General features: G+C 44.8%; 1 protein-coding gene and 1 non-coding gene across 2 annotated transcripts in view; both read right to left on the bottom strand.

Moving 5' to 3' along the window:
• CDK7 (cyclin dependent kinase 7) overlaps window positions 1–18,155 on the bottom strand; it is a 158,004-nt gene extending 139,849 nt beyond the window's left edge. Inside the window, exons 1-3 of the mRNA XM_063963462.1 lie at window positions 17,732–18,155; window positions 9,031–9,090; window positions 6,564–6,597 (exon numbers count right to left, since the gene is read on the bottom strand). Of these exons, the coding sequence (XP_063819532.1) occupies window positions 6,564–6,597; window positions 9,031–9,090; window positions 17,732–17,827 (190 nt within the window). The 5' untranslated portion in view covers window positions 17,828–18,155. The remainder of the gene's footprint in view (window positions 1–6,563; window positions 6,598–9,030; window positions 9,091–17,731) is intronic.
• Window positions 1,742–1,862, bottom strand: LOC134961465 (U5 spliceosomal RNA). Its single transcript, XR_010187912.1, has one exon. It is a non-coding gene; the product is annotated as a U5 spliceosomal RNA (small nuclear RNA).
• Window positions 18,156–18,798: the final 643 nt, after the last annotated feature.

The following is an 18,798-nucleotide window of genomic DNA, read 5'->3' as shown; positions in this document are numbered from 1 at the left end:
CAGAGTATATACACCCTCGCCCCTCTGTGGGAAACGCGAGTGAAGGCCGGCGAGCTAAAGCGCTTTGAAAACACATCATTATTCTTAACAGGCGAATACACCAATGTACCGCTAGTGCGCGTGGCTTTTGCACTACTTACTAGATGTACATTTGTTCTTGCTGGTGTAGTAGGTAAATGTCTTTGATTTACCGTATTTATAATCTTACCTAGGAATTGACGTCGTTCAGACGGAATTAGATGCGATTGTTTTTGAACTTGACCTGCCACCGCAGTATACATTAGTAGCGCAAGTTAGAGGAACTCTGTTGAGACAGTTCTTATGAGCAGATCGTCTAAGTTAGAGGAACTCTGTTGAAACAGAGTTCTTATGAGCAGATCGTCTAAGTATGGAACGATTGTCACTGTCAGGACTCTGAGATGAGCTATCATCACCAACATCACTTTGGTAAATACCCGAGGCGTTGACAAGAAGCCAAACGGTAGACCTGAAATGGTTAATGGTTGTGGCGTTTTGCAAACGCTAGAACCTGTGATGACCAAACCGGAATGGGTAAATACGCATTGTGAAGATCAAGTGCAATTATGCAATTTTGTGGCTCCAATATGCAAATACTAACCGCAGAAAATCCATTTTCAAACTGCAGTAAGTGACTTGCTGATTGAGACTGCGACGGAGCTGTCTGGTTTTGTTACCCCAAACAGAGGGGAATAAGTAACCCTGACTCTGTTGGTGTACTACTGCCTGGTTATAAAGACAGCTGAAACCCAGCAGAGACTAAATGGCAACCTGCCAAACCGTTCGACAGAGGCAGTCTTGTCCTTTAATCTGTAAATAGCTGAGACATCCATGAGTTGATGTCTGGAAACCCCGCAAATGTAACATGTAAAGACGCGCTTCCACATTGGAAAATGGAGATGGCCTAAGAGGTCGTTAAGCCACTGGCTTGCTGACTGTAGCGTCCTGTCGTTACAAGGCGTGACCGTTTTGTACCACCGCCTTGAAAAAACTGAAGTCTAAAGGGATTAAACGCCGGCACAAGTATTTCCGTTTTGATACTGGATGCGGTAATGGCTGAATATCAAATTTAGGACCAACCAAGCTCTGGCCTTGTCGCGCTTAAACTAGCGACGATGAAAAGTGAGAATCGAAGTAACCGGCGTTAGCAGAAGCTTTACAGATATACTCTGCAGCTTCTTTTAACAGTGATCGTCATTGTTTCCATACATAGAGTCTAGTGACCCAAATGTATCTTGGGTCTTTATAATGTTTGACACAGACGCATTTACCAATGGCGGATCGCGTCATTTTGGAAACGATTAAATAGTGGTTAGAGTCTACTCAGTCTCTGTAAAAATGGAGACATTGACTTACTGGGATTTAGCAATGTATGGTTGTCAAAAACCCCGCACTATCTGAGTGCTGGACTAATGTACCCTTCTCACTCGTAGTTATCGGTGTGAGATTTGACATAGAATCGTGCATTAAATTATAAGACCAGTTAAATAAACACCCTGGTACCCAAAGGGAAATTGGCCCTTTGGAAAGACTGTCTTTTGTTAGAGCTGGCGGAGTAACTTCCGAGACTCCGATGTTACCGCTCTTTTAATTTGAATTGCCAATGCTTAACATAGGATTTTTAAAATTATTTTTAGTCTGCGCTAGAGCCTTACTCGCTATGCAGACAGACACCACAATAGGCAACGGACAGACACTTGCACGACTTATTGAAGTTATTATGTGTCATATATATATTTTATTGCTGAACAACATATTTATATGAAACTCATGGTTGTTCCTCTCTACGGAAATCTTTAGTAAAAGGCGAAAGATTTATTCGATCTGAAGAGAAACCAGAGTATTCTTTATGTGAAAAGCACTTCACATGGGCATGTGAAACCCGAACCAAATTCCCACTAACACCCCTGCGCCTCTGGTGGCTTAGAGATGTAGGGCAGGAATGTTCCAGAATTACACACTGGAAAACAACAGGAAGCATGGTTAAAATGGCCCCTTTGCCATGCTGACCCTGATAATCACAGAACAAATTACAAATGTTTCCGTGTTAATATAGCCTATTATACAGTATAATCACAGGCCGGGTACAACACATGCTCTATGAATAAATATATATATAAGCTCAATAGCCTATGATAATTACAGACATTAATATATTTATACAGCATTAATATAGGCTCAATAGCCTATTATACAGTGATAACCACAGACCTTAATATAGGCTCCATAGCCTATTATACAGTGATAATCACCGACATTAATATATAGGCTGAATAACCTATTATACAGTGATAATAACAGCCATTAATATAGGCTCAATAGCCTATTATACCGTGAAAATCACAGACAGTAATATAGACTCAATAGCCTATTACTCCCAGGACAGGTAACAATACATTATAAATACCTGTCACATATATATAGCTGCCTATACACTGTGCTGCTGTTCATATATTTGATCCGCCAGATTCCACCGTGCCTCTTCCCCCCTGTAACGCTGTGTCTCTGCGGGAAGCCTGCAGCCTCTTAGCGCTGGCACTTGTGGGTGGATGGTGCTGGGCGGCCGGACGGAGCGGCGATCACCGTCTCTGTACTGAGACTGAGGGAGCGTCTGCGGCCGTATGGCGCTGGGCGGCCGGACGGAGCTGGGCGGCCAGACGGAGCGCTGGGACGGGCGGCTTGCAGACGTAGCGGCTGGGGCTTGGCGGGCGTATGAGCGGCGAAGCAGCATATTAACCCCAACATAGCGGGGCGGCAGCCTGCGCTGACCGCCCCGTTCCCCAGCCTACCTTGCTTGTCTCCTGATCATGGCTGCGACGGGGCTTCTTATGTGTAAGCTCCGTCCAGCTCTCCAGTGATGTAACTCATGGCTGTGACGGGGCTTCTTCTGTGTAAGCTCCGTCCAGCTCTGTAGTCCTGGCTGCGACGGGGCTTCTATGTGTAAGCTCCGTCCAGCTTTCCAGTCAGCTTTCCAGTGATCTAAGTCATGGCTGCGACGGGGCTTCTTCTGTGTAAGCTCCGTCCAGCTCTCTAGTCCTGGCTGCTCTTTGCAGGAGCAGTGGGCTGCCTGTGGCTGTGAGGGTGCTCTTTGTGAGGACCGACACGCCATGCGCTGCCCGTGCAGCGGCACTATCCCGGACCCATGTTTTTCTTGAAACTGGGAAGGGATGTGCTATTAAAAAAAAAAATTTAAAATAAAAATGAAAAATTAATAAAATCTTCCAACAAGTGTGGGAATCCCACAAGCCGATGTTAGTGCTTTGAGCACAGAAAAAACACTGGGTTCGTACACTGAGGTACTCTGGGATATGGAGGGGTGGAGAGTTCTAAATTTAAATATTCAGTGCCTTTGTTCTGCTACGCCGTCCATATCCCAAGAGTACTCCAGTGACCCCTAGTGGATGAAAAAGAAATAACGTAGAAAGATAGGGGTACCCACCTTATAACAGTGTGCACACATAAAGGCCTATGGGGTATATGCAATAGCGGGCGAATCGCGGCATTAGATCCGCCTCTGTGTGATTCGCCCGCTATCGCCAGCTGCAGCCCTGTCGCCGGGACGCTGGTTTCACTATATTCAATGTAAAACTGATTCGCCCCTCCCGCAGGCGGATCCAGGCCAATCGGCGAGCAGTGGGCGTGCTGAATTCGCCTTCCTGCCCAATAGCTAGGAACGGTAAAATCATGGAAAAAAATGGCGTGGGGTCCCCCCTCCAAAGCATAACCAGCCTCGGGCTCATTGAGCTGGTCCTGGTTCTAAAAATGCGGGGGAAAAAAATGACAGGGGATCCCCCGTATTTTTAAAACCAGCACCGGGCTCTGCACCTGATGCTGGTGCCAAAAATACGGGGGACAAAACGAGTAGGGGTCCCCCGTATTTTTAACACCAGCATCGGGCTCCACTAGCTGGACAGATAATGCCACAGCCGGGGGTCACTTTTATATAGTGCCCTGCGGCCGTGGCATCAAATATCCAACTAGTCACCCCTGGCCGGGGTACCCTGGGGGAGTGGGGACCCCTTCAATCAAGGGGTCCCCCCCCCCCCAGCCACCCAAGGGCCAGGGGTGAAGCCCGAGGCTGTCCCCCCCCATCCAATGGGCTGCGGATGGGAGGGCTGATAGCCTTTTTGTGTAAAAAAAAAAAGATATTGTTTTTTCCATTAGTACTACAAGTCCCAGCAAGCCTCCCCTGCAAGCTGGTACTTGGAGAACCACAAGTACCAGCATGCGGGAGAAAAACGGGCCCGCTGGTACCTGTAGTACTACTGAAAAAAAAATACCCAAATAAAAACAGGACACAGACACCTTGATAGTAAAACTTTATTTCATACGTCGACACACACATACTTACCTATGTTGACACGCCGACTGCAACGATCTCCGACGATCCGAGGGTACCTGTCAAAAAATTATACTCACCTTCCAGCGTCCGTCCAGAGGTCCAGGTCCAGTGGTAAATCCACGTACTTGGCAAAATAAAAAACGATCAGCGAGCCATACGTACTAGAAAGGAGTGTAATGTTTTCACATTACACTACTTTCTCCCGAATGCCGGGACATCACGTGACTCTTGTCACTGATGTCCCTTCAGCCAATCAGGAAGCGCTACTTCCGTGGCGCTCAGCTGATTGGCTGGACGCCGTCTGTATTCTGACAGCGCCTTGCAAAGCCGCTCCATTACTTTCAATGGTGGGAACTTAGCGGCTAGCGGTGGGGTCACCCGCCGGTCACCGCTGACCGGCGGGTGACCTCACCGCTAGCCGCTAAGTTCCCACCATTGAATATAATGGAGCGGCTTTGCAAGGCGCTGTCACAGCGATCAGCCAATCAGGTGAGCGCAACGAATTTGCGCTTCCTGATTGGCTTAGAGACCTGTCAGTGACAACTGTCACTGTCAGATCTTAATCGTGGAAAGGTGACCCATGTGTCAACATGGGACACCTTTCAGTCCGTTATGGAGCGGGTAAATGCGCTTTCTTTTTTTGCCAAGTACGTGGATTTATCTCTGGAGCCTGTTGAGGTGAGTATATTGATCTTTTATTTTCAGGTACCCCGGGATTCTACATGGAGAAGAGGACCGATGTCGGCGTGTGAACATAGGTAAGTATGTGTGTGTCGGCAGTGTGTAATAAAGTTTTACTGTCGACGGTGTCTGTGTCCTGTTTTTATTTGGGTATTTTTTTTTCAGTAGTACTACACGTACCAGCGGGCCCGTTTTTCTCCCGCATGCTGGTACTTGTGGTTCTCCAAGTACCAGCTTGCGGGGGAGGCTTGCTGGGACTTGTAGTACTAATGGAAAAAACAATATCTTTTTTTTACAACAAAGGCTATCAGCCCTCCCATCCGCAGCCCATTGGATGGGGGGGGACAGCCTCGGGCTTCACCCCTGGCCCTTGGGTGGCTGGGGGGGGGGACCCCTTGATTGAAGGGGTCCCCACTCCCCCAGGGTACCCCGGCCAGGGGTGACTAGTTGGATATTTAATGCCACGGCCGCAGGGCACGGCATAAAAGTGACCCCCGGCTGTGGCATTATCTGTCCAGCTAGTGGAGCCCGGTGCTGGTGTTAAAAATACGGGGGACCCCTACTCGTTTTGTCCCCCGTATTTTTGGCACCAGCATCAGGCGCAGAGCCCGGTGCTGGTTTTAAAAATACGGGGGATCCCTGCCCGATTTTTCCCCTGCATTTTTAGAACCAGGACCAGCTCAATGAGCCCGAGGCTGGTTATGCTTTGGAGGGGGGACCTCACGCCATTTTTTTTTCTGATTTTACGTTCCAGCAATAAATAAAAAAAATATTATTTTAAAAAATATATAAATAATATTTGTGCCTCCCCCAAAAAAAAAAAAAAAACCTAATCCCTTCTAATATAAATAGATCTACTATTCCCAAAAAAAAAAACACAAAAAAAAACATGTTTAAATTTTTTTTATTGGTTTTCACCCTCCAAAGTGTGGCGGATGGAAAATCGCGAATTTGCTGTCTAAAAGCACTGCAGGCGAATTTCCAAACTTGAATTGAATATGCTGGAGGCGAATTGCAGCATCTGTACCATTGCAGAAAAGGCGAATTCGGAAAAACGCGAATTGAAAAAAGGCGAATTTTGACGGGCCGTTTTTTTGCGAAAAATGACTGCACTGCATAGGCGAATTGATTTTTGGAGGCGAAAACGGCCCGGAATTCGCCTTTTTTGCCGATTCGCCCGCTATTGCATATACCTCTATGTCTGGTGATCACAGGTTTGTGTCGGACCCAAAACCTACAGTGCCCCCCTAGAAGCTGCTATGGTGATTATTACACCACTGCCAAAATGACTGAGAGGTAGTGTATACTGAATGCTGTTAACTATTCTTATTTATTTAAAATCAGGGTTTTGTTAAAGAGCACCACCTAATGGTCAGCCCATTTACAGTGCAGGCCCATAATCTGACAGTCACTTACAAAATAACTTGAAATACCAACATATTGTCACTTACATTTAGTTAACTGTTGTAAAATGAGTGCTTAATAGAGGACAGAAGATACAAATGGTTAGAAGAGGACTTACCATCCTTGGCTTCTGCTCGGTGACCCAATTTAATCTACAGAAGAGAATAATAAACAAACCGCATACATTATACAGAGCTCTCACTAAACAACACATTTGGGTGTCAAAATTAGCCAGCCTATTAGATCATCAAGATAATGATAAATTATAGATTTCAAAAACAATTATACAAATGATATGTGTTGTGCTACTAAGCACTGCAGTATCACAAAGCTATTGCTGGCCTGTTCCCTATTTCTAGTCCTGATTGGGGCTATGAATGAAGTCCTGTCTTAATGCCTTGTTTAATAAAAGCATATGGACCATTAGCTGTTACGGATAGCACAGCATAGCCTCACAAGACCGGGTGTAAATCTGGCTCCTTTGTAGACATAAGGGGGGAAATGTTAGTGTACAAGTTTGCAGAGGTCCGGGCTTTCGGCCGTTACTGCACGTATTTTTAAAGCGGCAATCATTTACCAGACAAGACCAGGTTGGTTCTGCCTTGTAAATGATTGCCACTTTAAAAAATTACAGGACATCTTCGCCGAAATCCTGGACCTCGGCAAACTCAAACCCCAATACATTTCCCCCAAGGACTCTGATCTAGAAATACCAAAGTCCTGAGCATTACAGACAGGTCCGCCATCAGGGGGGTGCTGCGGGCACAGATGTCCCGGGCCCTGCCTCGCTAACAGAGAGGAGAGGGCCCGGGCTGCCCATGCCGCTGTCCGCCCGCCGCTATGCTCCGCCCACTTTTCATAACCGAGTTCTGGCACAGGAGGGGGAGAGAACGCTGTAAGCTTCTATTGTAAACGTCCCTCCAAAAATGGCCGCCGCCTCAGAGGAGACAGTTATTAAATCTACTAGAGGAGGCTCCTCTAGTATCTTTAATAACGGTCTCCTCTGAGCTGGCGGCCATTTTGGCAGGGACATTTCAATAGAAGTTTGCAGTGTACTCTCCCCCTCCTGGATGTGACAGTGCCAGATCTCGTCATGAAAAGGGGGTGGAGCTACATGAAATGGAGGGAGCGGAGCTACACAGGATTAGGCTGCTACAGCTTCGGCCAACCTGTGATAGGTAAGTTGTGTGTGTTTGGGGGGGGGGGGGGGGGGGACCTGTCTGTTTTGGGAGTCTCGGGCCCCAGAATTTCTGAAGGCAGCCCTGATTATAGACTATACATACAGGCATGAGACCTATTGGAGACACTGGGTTTCCGCATTAATAATCTCCATTACTAGACCCAAGATACCCACATCATTCATTACACCATGCTGACAACATAGTACAGTGTTTCCTGCTCCAGTCCCCCTAACAGTGCATGTTTTACAGATCTCCTCAGTATCACAATTTAAATAATTAGCTCCATCTTTGAATTTTCAAAAATGGGTCAGCTAGTGATGAATACACCTGGGCACTAACTAAATCTGTATACAAGCACTGTTAGGTGTCCCTGAGGACTGGAGGTGGGAAACATGGATATAGTAGGCTAAACCTTAATGTACCAATGTTTGCTAAATACAACTATTAATGTGTAACTGTGTTGTTTAATCCCTGTATAATGCTTTGGACACCACAACAAAGTTATGAAATATGGCTAATTGGCCACTAGGGGAAAGTGTACATGGAGCACTAAATCTTTCCCAAAGCTAGTACAATAGGTCCTACGCCACACCAGGGATGAGCTGTGGTCATGCGAAGGGTTAAGATTACACAGCCCAACAACAACAACGTTTAGGTGCCAAGGATATTTGAATGAATTTAGGGTATTTTGAGGTTGCTGAACTTAAAATGAAAATAGTTTTTTTTTGGGCTCTAGTTCCCGAGATAATGGATACACTTAATTAATAGGTAACAGACATAACGCGTGCACATAGGAATCTACCTGAACATTCTAGAAGGTGAGACACACAAATATTCTAGGGGTTCACTCCCCAATCATTCTAGAATATTCTGCATGCGTATATAAGTGATCTGCCACCGATAGTTGAGCAGTTTGCATTGTCTATTACGGTTTTCATGTTTCTCATCTGTGTATCTCAAAAATTGGAGCCAATCCAGCAAATCCGATGTCATATACGGAATCAGCACCACACAGTTACCCCAAAATTGCAAGCTCCCCAACAACATGACAAGGGTGTTGCATTGTAACTTCCAATAATTGAATCTTACATTAGGGTGGGAATGCTGATATTTTGGCACTAAACTAATCAGAACAGTTGCTGTTGTGTTCTAAAGACAAAGAGACGTCTAGGACAAAAAAAAAAAAAAAACATTCTAGTGAAACGATAATTGCAGTTCAGTTACTATGGCACCTGTAAAACAGAACCTTACAAATTCCAAGCGTTTACTGGCCGGACAGGCGGTAAAGTGTGAGGATGCTGTCATCTCTGCACATGTAAGGCATGGCTCAGCAAAGCCATCAGTTATACATTAAGGTTATTTTATACTGTTAAAAATCTGTACATGCCATTAAGTCAAACAGACCTTTTTAATTGCCACAATTCTATCAGTGTTCTTATCCCTTGCTTTGTAGACTGTAGCAAACTACAAAAAAAAAAAGAATAACATGATGTAAATTTGAAAGAAAGCTTGGAGAGAAGTCACATACTTGTGGAAGGAAGCAGCACACATACACAACAGAAGATGTTGGGGGTATGAGAACTTCAATTTATATAGCTGGTTAATGGTAAATAACGCATATTGGGGCAGATGTATTCACCTGGAGAAGGCATAAGGAAGTGATAAACCAGTGATATGTGCAAGGTGATAAAGGCACCAGCCAATCAGCTCCTAACTGTTAATTTAGGGTTCACTACGGCTGGCCGGCGGTCGGGCTCCCGGCGCCCAGCATACCGGCGCCGGGAGCCCGACCGCCGGCTGACCGACAGTGTGGTGAGCGCAAATGAGCCCCTTGCGGGCTCGCTGCGCTCGCCACGCTACGGGCACGGTGGCGCGCTACGCGCGCCACACTATTTTATTCTCCCTCTATGGGGGTCGTGGACCCCCACGAGGGAAAATAAGTGTCGGTATGCCGGCGGTCGGGCTCCCGGCGCCGGTATACTGAGCGCCGGGAGCCCGACCGCCGGTATACAGAAGACCACCCGTTAATTTACATATGGGAGCCGATTGGCTGGTGTGTTTATCACCTTGCACTTATCACTGGTTTATCACTTCCTTATGCCTTCTTCAGGTTAATACAGCTACCCCATTGGGGCAGATGTATTAAGCCTGGAGAAGTGATAAAGCAGTGATAAGTACCAGGTGATAACGCACCAGCCAATCAGGTCCTAACTGCCAATTTACATATTGGTGCTGATTGGCTGGTGCGTGATCACCTTGCACTTATTACTTCTCCAGGCTTAATACATCTGCCCCATTATTTCCAGTTCTTATTCTAATGTCTCTCCCCTCCGGGAAATCTGTCTGTATACCCATCCACTAGAGATTGTAAGCGCTCACAAGCAGGGCCCTCTCCCCCCCCCCCCCTCACTAATACCATCAGAGGCACCGAACCTTTGGGTTCAGCTACTGCTGCTTTATGACTCCATATGCAGCAATATTTATATGGCTTGTATGCTGCATTCTGCAAGTCTTTTGAACTTTTTTTGTTTTGTTTGCACTGTTCCTGCTTCTGTTCTTTGTAATGGTGCCCATACACTTGTGAGATATCTGGTACAATCCTTCGATTTCGACCGCATCGGTAGGATAAATTGCAGGATTGTATGCACATTGAATGTGTGTCCCCGATGCGATGCGCGGGCACGGTGGTCGAATATCGTATCTCAAGATATTATGTGCTGCACTTAATATTTATCAGATCGCACGTGCCATCGCTTGCTGTTTTTACCACATTCAATTTATCGCACTGCGATGTGCGATCTGTGAGTTATTTAGCTCACTTCCTGGACACTCCCCTCCACCTACTGATTTCTGGTCGCAAGGGGCATGCAATAAATCGCATGATTGTATGCACATCGAATGCACACAAAAAAAGCACTTTCGATGCGATTTATCGCACAGGGAGCTTCATGGGAAATCGAAGCGCAATATCGCATCAAACTCAATCGCACAACTGTATGGGCACCATTAGACCAGCATGCAGACCCCTTGTGATGCCAAATAAAGGATGATGATAATATTAACATGCCCATAAAAACACACAGGCCACAGAAGCAGAGCTGTATAAACAATTCTAGAATAAACAGAGTTCAATATTTTCATAAACATATCTAAAGTTTTTGAAAGTACAGGGTGAGTCAAAAGTCGCAGTACACCCTTTTGTTTCAAAAACTGTGCAGGAAATGGGAAAACTGAATACTCCAGTAAGGTATGGGTGAGGTGGACTATCTTTTAGGGTATGTACCGAACATGAGCGCCATCTTAAAATCGGCAATCTTGAATCTAAGTCAGTTTTCCCATTTCCTGCACAGTTTCTGAAACAAAAAGGGTGTACTGAGACTTTTGTATCACCCTGTATATAAAAATAATGCAAGATTTATGTGGCCACCGATTATAGTGATTCAGACGGGTCTGGTATTGAAGGTCAACCACACTTAGGTCGACATGGTAAGTGGACAGGTCAAAAGTTCAACATGGTTTTTTGTTAAATCTTTTTTGGTGTCGTTTTCGCTGTACAGTGACCAGGAACCCCAATTAGTGCACCGCTTTGCTCGCCATGCTTTGGAGAAGGTTACCGTTTCCAATCGTAGTCCACGTGGATCGTCAAGTATGAAAAAGTTCCAAAAAATTATTATTATTTTTAAAAAAAAACTCATGTCAACCTTTTGACCTGTCCACCTAGAAACCCTGTCAACCAAAAATGGCCGACCTAGACACTGTCGACCTAGAGACCGGATACCAATTCAGACACTAAATTGGCTGCTCTGTAGTGGGGTATAGGACAGGGAGAAAGAAATCAGCGTGGAATAAGATCAATTTTGTTACATCCTTACAGACTGTAACAGAGAGCTTCATGAAAGCATCTTCTACACCACTACAGTTGCCACTAGTCAAGTATTAAGGTGCATACACACTAGACGATGTCGCTTTATATTACCCAAAATGTATGCACCTACCCCCCAGCATGCCTATTGTGCTCTCCAGGTTTAGTTGATCTTAATTATCTCTGTATGTTTTTCAACTTGCTGTGTGCAATGTGCAATGTACCATGTTTTGATATATGCAAAGCAACTAAGTCCTGAGGGAGAATAGCGCTATACAGGCTTGGCTGAAGGCCATATCACTCTTGCCATCTATAAATGGTGTAAAGGGGGGTACACACAGAGAGATCAGTGCTTAAATTCTAAGAAATCTGACTAGATTGCTTATGGTATTGTAACAGATGTTTTCAATGATATGCGCAATAAAACTTGAGGTGCAGCTAGATCTAGTGTAAAAGAAGTGAACCCCACACTTCAAAAGTATGACAATAGTGGAAAGGAAAATTACACTTGAAAAATAGCGCTCATCAAATATCATGCAGATAAAAGTGTGTACAACTGGTAAAATTTTCATTCACCCTGATTAGTAGATAGGTCTTCATGTGATGGAGGAACAATTTATACTCTAGAAGTTCCTCAAATCAACCGAAAATTCAGATAAAATGAGCACGTATCCCAGAGGACCTGCAACGATAAATGCCTCTTTCTCCAGTGGAGTTGGATTGGGAAATACGAGGCACCATTAAATACCGACCATAGTGTAGTACTTTTTATAAAACACGCACTGGTTTTAATGCACAGATAAAACTTACAAGAAATTTAAAAAACATGAGCATGTAATATTTCACTCCATAGGACAACACAGATGGTATATCACCCAGCGATTCACTGCAGCCCCAGCAGATGATAATGGAAGACGTGCACAATCTCTCCAAAAGTCCAGTAGCATGCAGGATAACCAAAGATGATTGTGTCCAAAATGTCCTAGGATCAGTGACAAGTTAAAAGCAAGAGCCACGCTTAACGCGTATCGGACCAGATGTCCTTCATCAGAAGCGTGGTTTACTGGCTCTGGAGAGTGCTTTTAAACCCCATTAAGTGATGGTTACAGCTGTATCCACTGATGGTCTGTTCATTGCGCTCCGGGCAGCGCACCTGCGCGATCGTGACCGGAAACCGGAAGTTGTCAATGCGGGTCACATGCGTTCCAAACATCCGGAAGTCGCGTCTCTGGCTCCCTTACGATCACACCGTGGATATCCTTGTTGATATGCGTTCCATTAACCAGGAAACGCCATAGACAGTCACCATATCTACTTATGAGACTAGTCATTTTATGTTAGAGTCCCATATGATTGCATAAAACGTCCCGGACTTACAGCAATCCCAATACATGATCCATAAAAGGGAAAAAAGGAAAAAATAGCAGCAGTTACCAGCCTTATATGGATATATAATGCAAAGAAATTTTTAGCAGCAATTCCCAATCTAATATGAGTTTACATTACAGGACAATAAATATAAAGTGCAAAAGCATAGCAGCAATTTCCAATCTCATATAAATATATATTGCAAGATAATGAATAGACAAGTGTGTGGATGGGCTATGTGAGAAAACATTTAAGTTCAAATTCACCGTTGAGTCCCCGTGGACTAAGGGTACCCAAACGGTGTATGGACTTCATCTCAGCTTGAGAGAGTCTTTTCTCTAAGTCTCTAGTTCTCCACTTCTGCTGGACCACTTCTATTGCCCAAAAATTCTTTAATGCACATGTGTTGGAATTATGCACCTTTTTAAAATGTGAGGAAACGTTGTGAGATTCAAGGCCCTTCCGAATATTATATATGTGCTCCGCCCACCTCACCTTGGCACTCCTTCCTGTTTTGCCAACGTAGGCTAGGCCACATATACATTCGAGCACATACATGATATTTTTAGTGTGGCACGTAATAAAATCCCGAATGGGATATACACGGCCATTCACGGTGTATTCCGTACATTTTCTCACAGGGACCTTGACTGTCTTACACATTAAACAATCTCCGCAGCGGTGGAAACCTTTAGTTCTTATGCTCTGTCTCAATTCCATGTCTAGGCTACTCCTTACCAATTTGTTTTTAAGGGATTGAGACCTCCTATAAATGAAGGTGGGTTTATCAGGCAGCAGATTTCCTATCACTGTGTCCTGTTTCAAGATGTTCCAGTTCTTAATAAACACTCTTTCTATACCTTTGAAGGACCTACTATACTGACTGACAAAGGCCCATTTAAATCTTTCCTCTGTATTATGAGGTTTCTCCTTAATCATGAGTAGTTGAGACCTATCTATTTTCTCTACCCTTTTCCTTGCTGACTCAAGCGTGTTTGATGTATACCCTTTTTGTAATAGACGGTCTGTAAGTTCATTAGATTGCTGATCACATACCGCTACATCCGAACAGTTTCTTTTGACCCGTGTAAACTGACTAAATGGTATCCCATCCAGCCAGTTTGCATGATGTTGACTCGTTCTGTCAATAAAACTGTTGGAGTCTGTCTTTTTCCTAAAGGTTTTTGACTGAACTTCTCCATTGCAGATGTAAATACTCAAGTCCAAAAAGGACACCTCATTTTGGCTTTGAGTGAATGTGAATTTAATATTCATGTTATTCAAATTGAGCTCATCACAGAATAGATGTAGTGATTCTCCGTCACCACGCCATATAAACAGCACGTCATCATTATACACAATTATAGAGTTGGAGCAAGGGCTTGCTGCGGTCTCCTACTTTTTAGATAAGAGCAATTACAGTGCACCCATTAAGACATTCATTATGGATAGTATTAGGTTTATTTTGCTTAATAACTATTTTTTCTTTGATGGTGCGTTCTATCTACAGCGGATTGGCACCGCCATGGGCACCAGGTTCGCCCCCAGTTATGCCAATTTATTTATGGCATACTGGGAGGACATCCAGATATGGCAGGGGGGTGTCTTGGTGGCGGGCCTGGTGACCTGGCGGCGCTATATCGATGACGTGCTGTTTATATGGCGTGGTGACGGAGAATCACTACATCTATTCTGTGATGAGCTCAATTTGAATAACATGAATATTAAATTCACATTCACTCAAAGCCAAAATGAGGTGTCCTTTTTGGACTTGAGTATTTACATCTGCAATGGAGAAGTTCAGTCAAAAACCTTTAGGAAAAAGACAGACTCCAACAGTTTTATTGACAGAACGAGTCAACATCATGCAAACTGGCTGGATGGGATACCATTCAGTCAGTTTACACGGGTCAAAAGATGTAGCGGTATGTGATCAGCAATTTAATGAACTTACAGACCGTCTATTACAAAAAGGGTATACATCAAACACGCTTGAGTCAGCAAGGAAAAGGGTAGAGAAAATAGATAGGTCTCAACTACTCATGATTAAGGAGAAACCTCATAATACAGAGGAAAGATTTAAATGGGCCTTTGTCAGTCAGTATAGTAGGTCCTTCAAAGGTATAGAAAGAGTGTTTATTAAGAACTGGAACATCTTGAAACAGGACACAGTGATAGGAAATCTGCTGCCTGATAAACCCACCTTCATTTATAGGAGGTCTCAATCCCTTAAAAACAAATTGGTAAGGAGTAGCCTAGACATGGAATTGAGACAGAGCATAAGAACTAAAGGTTTCCACCGCTGCGGAGATTGTTTAATGTGTAAGACAGTCAAGGTCCCTGTGAGAAAATTTACGGAATACACCGTGAATGGCCGTGTATATCCCATTCGGGATTTTATTACGTGCCACACTAAAAATATCATATATGTGCTCGAATGTATATGTGGCCTAGCCTACGTTGGCAAAACAGGAAGGAGTGCCAAGGTGAGGTGGGCGGAGCACATATATAATATTCGGAAGGGCCTTGAATCTCACAACGTTTCCTCACATTTTAAAAAGATGCATAATTCCAACACATGTGCATTAAAGAATTTTTGGGCAATAGAAGTGGTCCAGCAGAAGTGGAGAACTAGAGACTTAGAGAAAAGACTCTCTCAAGCTGAGATGAAGTCCATACACCGTTTGGGTACCCTTAGTCCACGGGGACTCAACGGTGAATTTGAACTTAAATGTTTTCTCACATAGCCCATCCACACACTTGTCTATTCATTATCTTGCAATATATATTTATATGAGATTGGAAATTGCTGCTATGCTTTTGCACTTTATATTTATTGTCCTGTAATGTAAACTCATAATAGATTGGGAATTGCTGCTAAAAATTTCTTTGCATTATATATCCATATAAGGCTGGTAACTGCTGCTATTTTTTCCTTTTTTCCCTTTTATGGATCATGTATTGGGATTGCTGTAAGTCCGGGACGTTTTATGCAATCATATGGGACTCTAACATAAAATGACTAGTCTCATAAGTAGATATGGTGACTGTCTATGGCGTTTCCTGGTTAATGGAACGCATATCAACAAGGATATCCACGGTGTGATCGTAAGGGAGCCAGAGACGCGACTTCCGGATGTTTGGAACGCATGTGACCCGCATTGACAACTTCCGGTTTCCGGTCACGATCGCGCAGGTGCGCTGCCCGGAGCGCAATGAACAGACCATCAGTGGATACAGCTGTAACCATCACTTAATGGGGTTTAAAAGCACTCTCCAGAGCCAGTAAACCACGCTTCTGATGAAGGACATCTGGTCCGATACGCGTTAAGCGTGGCTCTTGCTTTTAACTTGTCACTGATCCTAGGACATTTTGGACACAATCATCTTTGGTTATCCTGCATGCTACTGGACTTTTGGAGAGATTGTGCACGTCTTCCATTATCATCTGCTGGGGCTGCAGTGAATCGCTGGGTGATATACCATCTGTGTTGTCCTATGGAGTGAAATATTACATGCTCATGTTTTTTAAATTTCTTGTAAGTTTTATCTGTGCATTAAAACCAGTGCGTGTTTTATAAAAAGTACTACACTATGGTCGGTATTTAATGGTGCCTCGTATTTCCCAATCCAACTCCACTGGAGAAAGAGGCATTTATCGTTGCAGGTCCTCTGGGATACGTGCTCATTTTATCTGAATTTTCGGTTGATTTGAGGAACTTCTAGAGTATAAATTGTTCCACCATCACATGAAGACCTATCTACTAATCAGGGTGAATGAAAATTTTACCAGTTGTACACACTTTTAACTGCATGATATTTGATGAGCGCTATTTTTCAAGTGTAGATTGCTTATGGTGCCCATACACTTGTGAGATAATCGGTACTAGCCTTCGATTTCGACCGCATCTGTGAGAGAAATTGAAGGATTGTATGCACATTTTAGGTACCTTTCGACACGATGCACGGGCACGCCGGTCGAATCTCACGTCTCAAGATAGTATGTGCTGCACTTAATATTTATCGAATCACAGTGCGATCGCATGTGTTTTTAAAAACACATGCTATCTATCGCACCGCAATGGGCACCCGCCGGGAGCAGCTCCCACTCGGCGGTGACATGCCCATCACGTGATTACCATGCGATCTATCGCATGATAATCACTTTTGCAGTAATCGCACCTGAACTGCCGGTGCAATGCCCCGCAATGTCGCATCGCACACGTGTATGGGCACCATTAGAACTTAAGCACTGATCTCTCTGTGTGTATCCCCTACAGCGATAGTGATGCGCGGTCCCGCGCGTCGCTGGTGCTAGATTGGCCTGGGTGAAATGAGCGGACCCCCCGTCCGCCCCCCTTGCTCAGTACACATTGCGCTGTGCTGAGCCGGGGGGAGAGATGTGTGCTGAGTGGTCTGTGTTACGATCGCTCAGCACACATCTCTCCCGTCAGTACTGGCCTTAAGTCAGGCATGCCCAAACTGCAGCCCTCCAGCTGTTGTGAAACTACATATCCCAGCATGCCCTGACACAGTTTTTCTGTCAGAGAATGCTAAAGATGTGTCAGGGCATGCTGGGATATGTAGTTTCTCAAAAGCTGGAGGGCCGCAGTTTGGACATGCCTGCCTTAAGCGGTACAGTGATAGACAGCGGTAAGCTAAATTTACTGCTGATGGTTATATACTGAAAGGAGGACATATGTCCATTGATAAATGGAGCTCTATTTATCACTACGATATATAATGCTCCCTACTGCACCACCAATAATATAGACCCCTATAAGCTGTACTTTACCCCACCTGGAGCTATGGAACTACAAATCCCAGCACACCCCTCCAGCCTTTCAGAGTATAAATCCTAGGAATGTCACTTACCTGACCCTCTCCTAAGAACTCCAGCTTCTCGTACTGCTTAGACCGAGACCGCACTTCTATACCGACTCCTCCTCCGACACCTGCCGCCTCCATCATCCCTGCGCTACCGCCGCTGCCACCAACCTGACAGCACCGGCATCTACAGCAGGCCACGCCCCCACCTCTACATCCGGGCGTCGATGTGACCAAGCCACTTAGCAGCAGCAAGCAAACGCTAGAGATCCGGACAGTGGCGACATCTTTGTGGTGATGTTTAGGAGTCAATTGTTCGTGTCCACGGTAAAATGGCGGCGGACACAGGATCCTCGTAGACCACGACGGCACTGTATGTGCTCAACTTAGCTCACACTGTGTGCCCTCTAGTATCCAAAGCAGGACTCCATATCCTAGTCACTGACTGCTGCTGCGCTCCCTGACTTCCGGCTCAGCGTGCACGTGCTGGCATGTGCTGCTGTTGCTATGGTTACCAACAGTTTTCAGTCAAGGGACCGCTACCCTGGGAATCTGCAAAGCAATGTTATGCAAGCGCTAGCCTGTTATGAAGCTTCTCATTAGTATCAAACACATGCATTGTATTTGATGAAAGGGTTTTTCTGAAAGAGGTCAGAGAGTATGTAAAGAAGCCCTGTGCATTGTTGAGAGATATCGAGGGTTGCCCATCAAAGGTTGCTGGTTGTAAACTGGAATAAACCATTGATGATTGAGCCGTCAATGGTTTACCTTCGCAGGTGTAGAGTGACAGACTGCAGATCTTTCCTGTTACCTCCCCACCATTTCATCTATCCTGTTATCAGCCCGCTGCCCACTTCTCCTGTTATGTGCCCGCCACTGCCGTTATCTGCTCGCTGCCTTCTGTTATGTGTGTCAAAGTCGAAAAATATCGTGCTACACGCTGCCATATATTCACCCCATGCGCTTGCCCGCTGCACGTGCACATTCTCTCCCGTGCGTGCGCATATTCGCAGTTGCGTAATGTAGCTTCTACGGCCGTGGTATGTGCATTTACGGTAGAGTTTGTGTGCGTCTAGCGGGCGACTCAAATGTTACATAGTAAATCTAAATAGTAT

The sequence above is a fragment of the Pseudophryne corroboree genome, chromosome 1, assembly GCF_028390025.1.
Source record: "Pseudophryne corroboree isolate aPseCor3 chromosome 1, aPseCor3.hap2, whole genome shotgun sequence".
In the NCBI taxonomy this organism is placed as follows: domain Eukaryota; kingdom Metazoa; phylum Chordata; class Amphibia; order Anura; family Myobatrachidae; genus Pseudophryne; species Pseudophryne corroboree.
The sequence above is the reverse complement of the archived record's forward strand: the minus strand, read 5'-3'. Positions and strand labels throughout refer to the sequence as shown.